Source organism: Pecten maximus, chromosome 2 (assembly GCF_902652985.1).
Source record: "Pecten maximus chromosome 2, xPecMax1.1, whole genome shotgun sequence".
Lineage (NCBI taxonomy): Eukaryota > Metazoa > Mollusca > Bivalvia > Pectinida > Pectinidae > Pecten > Pecten maximus.
This window is the reverse complement of record NC_047016.1, coordinates 50,431,248-50,442,999: the sequence shown is the minus strand read 5'-3', so window position 1 is coordinate 50,442,999 and position 11,752 is coordinate 50,431,248. Positions and strand designations below refer to the sequence as shown.

Here is an 11,752-nt window from a genome sequence, read left to right as displayed (position 1 = left end):
TTTAAAGCTTATAATCGACCTTCTCCCGTAAAATATAAATGATTAAATATAGATATGACCGCAAAATTGAAAAAAAAAGATGAAAAAAGTTCAAAAGTTAAATTATGCATGCTGTACTTGTATAGAATTGTCTATGTATAAAATGCATGTTTATATGCAATGGTGTTTTATATACATTACCAGAGACATATATACATATTACATTGTATAATTAAAATGAAACTCAATTGATAACATAATTATAGGGAGTATAAGAAATGTACATTGTTCAACCAGGGACATATATATATTATACGTCCCTGGTTCAACCAATGTATCAGCATTATTTATGATAGCTGACACATGTAAACGCGTGCCACTCACTGAAACTCTCTACACAAATAGGCCTAGCACCGCACCATATATGTAATTTATATTCTTTTTTCATTATCATGGCAATCCAGTGACTTTTCTCTATCTTTATGAGTGACCACAAAATATTTAATAAATTGTCAACCCAGTCAGAGACCTACATAGGTCTCTGACCCACTGCGCCAAATTATATTTAGATCCAAGGTGATTTGTAAACATGGAATCCTCTTTATATTTAGCACAGAGGGAATTCCCCTAACGTCTGCTCGAGAATTTTCCGCGGGGAGATTCCATGACGTCACACTGAGAAATTTTCCTCCGGCCTGCAAAACGGTCTAGGCCAAGTGAAAAGACACGGGATATATTTATAAATGTCTTCCTCGGTGAAAATGTTGCGCAGTTTATGCCGTATAGCTTGCACGTCCAGGGTGCTTGCAAAGACAGCAGCAACTCCAAATTCAGTGAAAACGATTTTGCCACCGCTTCAGCAAGTCGTCAGATGTAAGTGTAAAGTGAACGAGGGGTCACTGAAGGAGAAATCGTTCATCTGTTGTTTTCACACATTTGGTTGACGATTGATATGCAATGAATGTGTAACTTAATCATACATGTTTTTCTGTAGCACATATCATTTATGAATGTATGTTACCGTTTTGTTTACAGAGATATCGATTCAAAGTGTTTGTTGTCAGATGTCATGGGATGTTGAAACGAGGTCACGTAAACAAAAACATCGTTGGACGAGTTACTCAGTTACTCAGACAAATTGTCTGCTCATAGGCCTAAGTCGTTATCGTGTTATAAACATATGTATGTACACACTTAACACATTATTACATATATGTGGGCCTATATGCCAGTATATGGTAGGCCTAATATTGTATCGGGTGTCAGTAGCTAGACTTGTTCAAGTCCGTTATATTATATATAGAGTACACATCAGTCACATTAAGGAATTAAGGAAAAAATACATTAAAATTTTTTATTACAAAAGTCCAAGTGTGTTTAAGTTAATAAAACTTTTGAGTGTAAACAATGTCAAAGAACTATGCAACACTGCTAAATTTTTGTATTTTGCTGTAAGGCAGCGTGATAACCAGTAATTTTTTTTTTTTTAGTATTTATAGTGCACAACACTGCAGCTTATTCTTACATATTCAATTATTAATTCCCTATCATGAGTTTGTACTTAATTATGTGTAAGTTTTACAATGCTTACTTTTACCATTTAACACTTTTGTGTGTTAATTAAGTTTTGTGTATTATTACACATAGCCATCACTCTCCTTGAGTATGTAGTTATTTATTTATGTTGGTGTATGTGAGAGTGTGTGAATGAGTGTGAAAGTGTGCGAGTGTGTTTATTAGACGTGAATAATTGTATTCTTTGTACATGTATTGTTGATGCGCCTATGAGCCGTAAGGCTCTCGGCAAAATAAAGAATCTAAAGAATCTGATAGGCCTAACATACCCCATCGTCAGGTAAGTCGGGTAACCATGGTTGATTGCACTACGCTATGTTACAGTTGTGTAGCATACTGTAATGAACCGTGGGTAGCAGACGATAGATATACCCTGTCCAACGCGGTTTTTAAAGAATTGGCACTCCAGATCTGTCAAAACTCAGCTTTTAGAATATTAAGACAATGTGTCAAAAAATGTAGAAATTGGAAAATAAACAGATGTTACCATTTTGGATGTTTCAAAAGCATTTGCTAAGGTCAGTCACTCCTTGTAATAGGAAGGAGTAATGAAAAATAAACCTGCCCACGCTTGGGCTCGAACAAGCGACCTTTCGTTCTCAAGGCAAACATCCTACCACTAGGCTAAAGGGAAATTCCCACTAGTCTGAGCTAGTAAGGCGACCTTATACTCTCTACTTTTAAAGTACATAATCTCTATCACTATGGTGTCAGAAGGAACGTCAGAGTGTGACAATGTAGAGTCTGGGGTCCAGGGGTCACTCCTCGGACAAAGTCTATTTTTATAATCAGGGATCGACACTAACAGTAGCCCGGCAGCCCTGGGCTGCCTGGAATCAGGTCGCGCTGCTAGAATGTCCAGACCAGCAGCCCTATGGGCTGCCAACATTTTCAGTCAAATGTATAATGATAAACTAAGTTTTCTTCAATTTGACTTCAATAATTTTATTTTCAGAATTTTTTAATGAAAACGTTTGGTGTAAGGTCTTATATCTTATGCTCAGAATGAACTAGAATGCAGGAAACTGCATCTAGAATATTCAATATTTTCCTCAGTGTTGACGTAAGGGCTGGAGGGATAATGTCCCCTAATCCCCCCAAGAGGCCGGGGCATCACCTTTGGCAGCCCAGGCTGCCTCATTCCAAAACCTGGTCTGTCAAGGTGATTAAGTTAGTGTCAACCCCTGTATAATACATAAAAAGATATTCTTGTGGGGCTCTCTTCTTCAATTTGTCTTTTCGAGGTAGTTGGCTATGGCCAGCAAGGAGGATGCAGCCAACCTCCAATCTGATCTGCTGGAACTTGAGAGTTAGGAAAGAAAATGGAAAATGTGTTTTGACTTTTCACCCAGACAGGTGCTATGTCCTCTCAATAAGTCGTAACAAACATCATACCCATTACACTCTTACGTAAGGGTCACACTACAATCAGATCTTAAATTAGAATCCCACATTAATAATATCAATGTGAAAGCAAACAAGTTTCTGAAAAGAAAATTAACAAGAAATATCTTTAAAAAAGATAAACGGCATAGTTTTAATGCTGGTGGTTTTAATGTAAAACTGCTGGTGAAATAAATCAAGGAACTAATGCGTTTCAGCACGGATAACAAAATTATATCAGTTTGAATCAATTTCGGTGATAATAAGACTACATTTGAATCAGGAATATAATTTTATTAATGTGTCATTTGAAAAGATACCTCCACTTATTCAGCTTGCATTCTTAACTTTGTTTCGTTTTTAACTGCATATCTGCATTTTGCATTTACCGCTACATTGACCAATCACATACATCATCTTGACCAGTAACGCCACCTGTCGTGTCACATTCGGGGTCAAAAGAATATTATACGGCTATGCCGAAAAATAAGTTTCAGGGGAATTAAAGAACATGTCTACATGTCACTCGTCCATTCAATCCCTTGAGTACAAATCTCCTATTTTGGACCCTCTTCTAAAATGTGATTGACATAATAGATTTGGTACAGAGAAGGGCTGCATGCTATGTCACCAACAAATTCCTTGAACCTCTAGCGTTGGTGACATGTTTTAAATCTTGGGCACTCCTTATGCCAGACGTAGGTATGCACGGCTCTACGTGTTATACAAAATTACACAAAACAAAATCTCAGTCCAGGAAATAATCTCAAAACCCAATCACGATTCACGACAGAGCAGATTCTCTAATGTATACTCCTACCAAGCACAACAGTTCACTCCAGATCTAGATATAGGCAAGGGTCCTTCTTTCCCAGAACTATCTGCAATTTGAATAAACTGCTATTTGACATGTTTTAACCCTCGGATCTGAGAAATGTGATTTGACTTTTGAAATTACTAAAAATCGGAGGTCAACTGGATGCTCTGATCATAAATAGAGCTAGTTATAAATCAGTGTTTGGCTTGCTTCTTATCCATAGAAAGGCCAAAAGATGGAAAGGTTGTTGTAGCAGACGCTAAACCTGTTGATAATAGTAACTCAACCATGCAGTGCTCATCACTTAATTAAATCAAGGCAGTTAACTCGTGTCGGTTTGTATTTCTCAGCTTACCGAGAAACACAAACCGACACAGGTAAGGGAGTGTTGAACCACACACCTGAGGTCTTCACCTGAGATTACATGGCCGAAGCTCTGACCGACTGAGCTATCGTGACCTCAACTCATTTTGGATGTATCTGTGTAATTAAGTTATCAAAGCTGGAAAATTATTACTACTTCAATTAGAACTAAATCATCAGCTTGATTTTGTTGTAGGGGCGTCGCCATCAGCACAGTTTGATCCCGAGGACCCTAGAACATTTTCCAATAAACAATGGGAAGAACGTCTCACACCTGAGCAATACTTGGTATGCCGAGAAAAAAATACAGAACCGGTAAGATTTTATCTCTATTTGTCTTTCTGAGTTTCTGCCATTAACTGGAGTGGCTTTATATACAATTGTAATGTCAAAGGGTTCCAGAGTTGTAACTTCTGTGAATTGTGTCAAGATTAGTCTGAAATATTCTGATATTTTATTATCATTGACCTGTATTTATATATCTTGCGCCATTAAAAACCGATATAAAAAGTCAATTTTTCAGATGTCATGATTATTATTAACAGGTCTACCTTCCGCTATAATGGCCTTTAGGCCTCTCATTGGACGAGTAATAATTTCAGTGGAGGATGTAATGATGTGAGTCTTAATGCTAACTCGATATGACAGTGAACTTTTAGGGATATGAAGCATTCTTCTCCAAAGTAAAAGATTTTCAATCACCCGTAAGAGTTATCCTCCCTGAGTGTTGATTGATAACTTTTAGGGATATGAAGCATTCTTCTCCAAAGTAAAAGATTTTCAATCATTCGTAAGAGTTATCTCCCCCTGAGTGTTGATGGATCTATACATGTATAAGATATCTATAGGCATTTTGGTCGGTGATCCTGTAATTACTTCATTTTACAGAGAATTTATCATCCCCATTTTGAAATAATCGATTTTTGAAAAATTGCACGTTTTTCTCCAAAAAGTTGAATGGAAAGGCATATTATCTTTTTGCAGCAAAGCAAATGGTGGCACATAGATCACTCATGTCAATCTTCATGTCAATTTTCATGACAATCGGTTTATTATTTCCTGACTGTTTCATATCCCCTTAAGACAGCCTACATGTAACACTGGAGTTGTATACATTGTACTTTGTAATTAGGAAATCTTGAAATTCAACACTGTACAAACAACTGCTTTCTAGAATAATGTTAAAAAGAAGAAGATTACACAAATTCAAAGCTATGTTTGTTCTGTTTCAGCCTTTCACTGGTGCCTATACAAATAAATTTGAGAAGGGGATGTATGACTGTATTTGCTGTGGAGCAGAATTGTTCAGGTAATTTAACTCCCTTGGCCCTGACAGTAGGTGTCAGACTGTATGTAGGATTTGTAAATTTTTACTCCCTTGGCCCTGATACTAGGTGTCAGACTGTATATATGTAAGATTTTATGTTGTTGATGTTACTGTATCCAGTTTACATCTAGTTGATGCAAACATTAACACTGGTTTGTTAGAATCATACAAGTACTGTTTGTAAATATGGTAATTTTTTCTTGAGCCATATTGAGACTTTACCTAATATTGAATTATGTTGCTGGCTGTGGTATGTTTGCTATCAGTTTTGGTGAAGTAAATTACCCCGAGTGACATTTGAGATCGTAGGATTGGTATGTAATCATTTAAAACCTGAATTAAAGATAGAATATGAGATACAGTTATGGTAACATTTTTGGTGAATGTGCAACAATGTTGTTCAAGTAAATGATAATTCACCTACATTCAGACAAATCTATTGTTCAGGATTCATTAATCACCAGACAACTTTTGTTATCCCAGGCATATAGAGAATTTTCAGATAAAAATCTGATTTCAGACTTTTTCACATGTTGGCTGTAAAGTTAATTTCAATATTTCCTCATAGAAAACACTACAAATTGGAATTTCAGACTTTTTACGTTCAGGCGCTCTCATCCCTGTTATCCATAGAGTTTAAAGAGTTCCGATGAGATGAGATAATCAAAAGTGTACTGAAAATTTTATGTTATAATGGTGCATCTTTTCTAGCTCTGAAACAAAGTATGATTCCGGTACAGGATGGCCTTCATTTACAGCAGTATACAGCAAAACCTCCGGAGATGAGAGAAGCTCAAATGTCCTGAGAAGACCTGACAACAGTGACAGCATGATCAGGACAGAGGTCATCTGTAAAAAGGTAGGTCAGATCAAAGGTCAGAAATATAGGTTACGACAAAAAAGGCCAGGTCAAAGGTCATAATCATGCAGAAATTTTGGTCAGGGCAATGATCATTTGTAAAAAGGGAGGTTAGGTCAAAGGTCATAATATACACAAGTCAAGGCCAGGACATTGGTCACCTGGGGATAAAAGTAGGTCAGGTCAAAGATGATATCTGGGTAATCATATACAGAAATACAGATCAGGTCAAAGGTCATAATAAGAAATGTAGGTCATACATAGATTAGAAAGTGGTGGTAGGGACAGGTTCTGAATACATGTATATTGCATACGTGTATGCATGCATGTCCATGTTTTTTAAATCAGAGCTTTTCATTTTGAGGACTAGTTGAAGCATTTATTGTTATTTAAGTTTAGAGATACATGTCCTCTTAGATAGATTTCATCTACCTGGAAAAGTAAAGTTCTTTAAAAATATAAATGTTCGTATCATAATCTCTAGAAACGTTCTATAAATAAGTGACAATAATGACATATATTGCATGTCTGTCTGTGTGTAAGTTGCTCTCTTACTCTGATTGCTTGTCTTTTATTGATTCATGTTTTGGCCATGTTTAATTTTATTTGTTTTGACATTGCAGTGTGATTCCCACCTTGGTCACGTTTTCCCAGATGGACCGAATAATACAGAAAGGTTCTGTATAAACAGCAGATCCCTGTGGTTTCGTGAGACCTAACCCTGCCGGACACTTGGTGATTTATACAACCCTCAAACTTTGTCTCAGAAAACTTAAGGGCAGAAAATGGCACCATTCAAGGAAAAATTATTTATTCTTTATATACACAGTAGAACCTCTAGATTGGTTTTTGGATGAAATGTGTTCAGATTTAGATAACTGATAATCAGAAAATCTGATAAAGATCGATACACAAGACTCAGGTAATCATTAGTAAAAAAACAACTGAAAAGAGGTTTTAAATTGATGAAAGGAAATTGACCATTGTTGTTCAGGAGAGATGCAAATGTTTCCAGAAATGAAAATGAATTAAACAATTTTTTTTTTAATTTTTAAGCATGTCAGGAAATTTGATTTGTCTAAAATAATGACCAGATATCTGTTATTGATTTGTCTGAAATGTCAAGCATGAAATTACTAAATTGGTTCACTTTTGACATATAACTTTTACATATATAAAAGTGTTGTTTGATATTTATAGTGCATAGTAATTCTAAATTCATATAACTAATTAATATATTTCAAAGCGATACTTGCAATCTATTACGAGTGTTTTCCTGAAAATATCACTGTGTATAACTTAATGTGTTCTTTAATCAAATGTGTCATGTAGTCAGTCTAACCAAAATCAAGTCTCCCATTCCTCTTTGGTACGTTGTTATATGGAGATACATATGTAACAGAAGTGAAATGCAAGATCAGAGTTTAATTAGACTTCTAGTAGATTATGTCCTGCCAAACAGAGTTTGGGAAAATGTCGTTTTTACTTGTCATCATCATGATGTCCTCCAAACAGAGTTTGGGACATTCATTTTGACATCTTTAGTACTCTACTGCCTACCAGTGTGTGCTATAGCCTTATAGGTGTGGACTCGAATATCATTCAGCTGTTACTGCATAAAGTTATCTGCAGCATATACTCGTCATATAAAATTGACAACTTTATATGTCCATGTATTTCTTTGGAAGACTGTGTTAAATTTTGTAAGTCTCGCAATGCTCTAATACAGAATAATATCCCTTGGATAAATTGTTCTAAAAAGTTTTCCAGAGGTGCGGAGTTACAGATTATTTGTTATTGTTTGCCGAATTCTTCTAATCCTTCTGTTAATTTTTCCTGTAAACTATTCAAAGATGGTGACCATTGTGACTCTGCTTAAATTTGGAATGGATGTTGATAAGGGATTTGTCTCCACTTTGAACACTGTCCCTGAGACTATGTGAAGGAACTTTGACTTCATAGTTGTCATATATTCACACATTTGTTTGCTATCTTTGGATTTTGATTTCTTGAAGAAAAGTTAATTGATATACATTTCTTGTATTCCGTTTTTAAATTGTTCGTTTTAAGTTTGTATATTTACAGTTAGTGATGAATATTATTGATATTAATGTAAAGTATTATTTAAACTGTTCTGAATCCTACAGTTTTATGTATACGTTTAAGCTCTACCTACTGCTATTCAGAGAACTGTAAGCCAATCTTAACAGTTCATACTGGGAGGGGGTTGAAGGGGAGGTAACCAGGATCTGTATTCTAATTAGCAAGAGCAGTTATTACAGGTGTAGTAACTTTAATTAAATAAGTAATTTAGTTTTTAATTAGAAAACAAATACTTATTGAATGCTACACAAAAGTACAAAATAAAATGTAAATAGATTTATAAACTTGAAATATTATTGAAATATTAGATAATTTCTGAACATTTCTAATATAATGTTATACAGCCCTACCCCTAGATACCTAATCAACAACTCTGAAACTCATAAGAGTTGTTGTAAAGTTGAGGTAGATTTGAGGTTATCAAAGTTGAAGTAGGTTTGAGAAACCATGATACAGGATTGTTAACTTATTTTTGTTGCCATTTTCAAACTTGTTTTGTTTTCTTAAAATAGATAGGGCATAACAAGTCTTTGTTTTCATGTATTAGTAGCTTTTAAATATTAAAGAAATGTTTCAAAAAGAAAGAAGTCTTGTCTATATATAACATAGATTTGTATATATTTGTATATATCTGTTGTTGAGTTCTGTAAATTTTAAATGTGCCCTGCATTTATACTTGTTTATACTTTGTGTAGTTGTCTCATATATATTTTAGATGGCTGTGAAATTCCCCTAAAAGTTTAAAGATAAGGAGGAAATTGAGCTGAAGATTCTAAAACAAAATGTCTTATGAAAAGGTAAAGGGGGAAAATGCAACAGATTTATAACATGTGTGAAAAATATGCTTAGAATATGCTGAAAGCTGTAAAAGTGTATGTCAGCTACACAAGACTTTATAAAGGAAAATAATGACACCTGACAACTATTTTTTTACACAATTTTAACGTGATTGACCCTAATTTACCCACAACAAATGGAGGTTTTGTTACAAAAAAAAAAAAAAAAAAATATATAATTAACCTTAATTAATCACATCTTAAAGTTTGCTTATCCAAAATGAAGCTGCAAAATCTGAGAAAAAATGTTCAATATTATTTTCAAAATCTTAATATGGGAATTCAATTCAAATGTAGTTCTTTCAAAAGACTGGAAATAAACTTTATCTGTACAAGCCAATTAGGAATTTTACCTTGTCATCAGGATTGCATCTAGTCTTCAAGTCTGTGATCTTCATCAAACAATTCAAATTGTAATTACATTGTTTCAGATGTTTTAAGGTGATTTTTTATGGTGCATACATAACATTTGTGTGTAAATTACACTTTTTAATGGTAGTTTAAAACATTTATGTTAGAATCTCAGGATATTCTTGGACTTTTGTTCCTCAGACTTCTAGTCTAGTCCCCTTTACCAATTTTGTACTAAAACAATAACAACATATTGTTTAGAACACTTCATTAATGAAGACAACCAATCAATAAACTTGAATAATACATCTGACCACCTCATTAATCAATTCATTTGATAATTGAAAACAGGTTTGTTACATTTCCCAGCTTGAAGCTTTTTGTATAATTAGGTCACCTGAGACAAAGTCTCAAGTGACCTATTCTAATCCCCTTTTGTCCGTCGTCGTGCGTCGTGCGTCGTCCGTCGTGCGTCCGTAAACAATTTACATGTTCGACTTCTTCTCCAAAACCCCTAAACCAAATTCAAAGAAATTTGGCAGGAAGCTTTTATGGCTAAAGGTCAACCAAAATTGTAAATTATATGGTCCCCACCCCCCAGGGGCCTGAGGGGCGGGGCTAAGAAGGGTCAAATTGACTAAAACTTCAAAAATCTTCTTCTTTACTCACAGATATGGTGGAATCAAACACTCTTCATAGATGAAAGGGTCTTAAGGTGCTTTACCAAAATTGTAAATTTCATGACCCAGGGGTCTCACGTTTGCCCCTGGGGAGGGGGTAAACTTTACTATAGTATATATAGGGAAATCACATTTTTTACTTTTATTTGTTTTATTTCTATTGGAATTCATTCTAATTTGGTTAACATTATCAGCATGGGATGACCGTTTGATGGAATGCACATGTTGGCCCTGACTGACCCCCAGGGGCTGATGGGCGGGGCTAAAAAGGGCCAAATTGACTGAAATTTCAAAAATCTTCTTCTCAAGACCGAAATAAGTTGGAATCAAATACTCTTTATAGTTGGAAGGGTCTTAAGATGCTTTACTAAAATTGTGAATTTCATGACCCTGGGGTTTCAAGTTTGCCCCTGGGGAAGGGGTAAACTTTACTATAGTTTATATAGGGAAATCACATTTTTGACTATAATTTGTTTGATTTCTATTGGAATTCATTCTAATTTGGTTAACATTATCAGCTTTGGATGGCAGTCTGATGGTATGCACATGTTGGCCCTGACTGATCCCCAGGGGCTAATGGGTGGGGCTAAAAATGGTCAAATTGGCTGAAATTTCAAAAATCTTCTTCTCAAGACGGAAATAAGGTAGAATCAAATACTCTTCATAGTTGGAAGGGTCTTAAGGTGCTCTACTAAAATTTATTAATTTAATGACCCGGGGGTCATAAGTTTTCCCCTGGGGAGGGGTTAAATTTGATTATAGTTTATATAGGGAAATTACATTTTTGACTGATTTGTTTGATTTCTATTGGAATTCATTCTAACTTGGTTAACATTTTCAGCATGGGATGAAAGTTTGATAATATGCATATGTTGGCCCTGACTGACCCCTGAGGGCTGATGGGCGGGGCCAAAAAGGGTAAATTAAATTAACTGAAATATTTCAAATCTCAGGTGACCGTTAAGGCCCATGGGCCTCTTGTTACATTTAAGTGTTACACACCAACCTCTATGTAATATTTTCTATTAATGCTGTATGTCAAGCAGTCACAGTTGATGGAATATTTTTTTTAAGGAAATTTATTGAAATCCTGTTTGAAGGCCACTGTGAATCCAGTTCAGTGGAAAATAATCTGTAGTTATAAAATAATAAGTTTCTTGAAATAAAAAAAAAATAAATAAAAAAATGGGAATCTAGTTGATAATGGTAGGTTTTTGTTAATGATTTATTGACTCATATATGAAAAAAAGAATCTCTGTCATTCAGAATAGAAAACTTACAATATAGATCTTATTGTGTGTTACCAAGCAGTTCTTATAACATTGAATTGTAAAAGTTGATATACTGCTTCATATATATATATATATATATGTATGGATTGAAGATTAAAATAATGGATTTGGTGGATTGGACCAAAGCTGTACCTGATGTGTGTGGACGGATGCAGTCTTGGCTCTAGTAAATCCTTTAATGTGTCTT

At 34.8% G+C, this 11,752-nt stretch overlaps 1 protein-coding gene across 1 annotated transcript; it reads left to right on the top strand.

Annotated features, from left to right (window-relative positions):
- Nucleotides 1-612: 612 nt before the first annotated feature.
- Nucleotides 613-9,414, top strand: LOC117322382 (methionine-R-sulfoxide reductase B2, mitochondrial-like). Its single transcript, XM_033877252.1, has 5 exons — nucleotides 613-852; nucleotides 4,314-4,432; nucleotides 5,350-5,426; nucleotides 6,156-6,303; nucleotides 6,927-9,414. Exons 1-5 carry the CDS (start codon nucleotides 723-725, stop codon nucleotides 7,020-7,022), a joined length of 570 nt encoding a protein of 189 aa, XP_033733143.1. The 5' UTR covers nucleotides 613-722; the 3' UTR covers nucleotides 7,023-9,414.
- Nucleotides 9,415-11,752: the final 2,338 nt, after the last annotated feature.

Coding starts and splice junctions, on each gene's coding strand:
- LOC117322382 (XM_033877252.1), top strand. CDS start 723: ATGTCTTCCTCGGTGAAAATGTTGCGCAGTTTATGCCGTATAGCTTGC. Junction 4,433..5,349: donor GAGAAAAAAATACAGAACCG/GTAAGATTTTAT, acceptor GTTCTGTTTCAG/CCTTTCACTGGTGCCTATAC. Junction 6,304..6,926: donor CAGAGGTCATCTGTAAAAAG/GTAGGTCAGATC, acceptor TTGACATTGCAG/TGTGATTCCCACCTTGGTCA.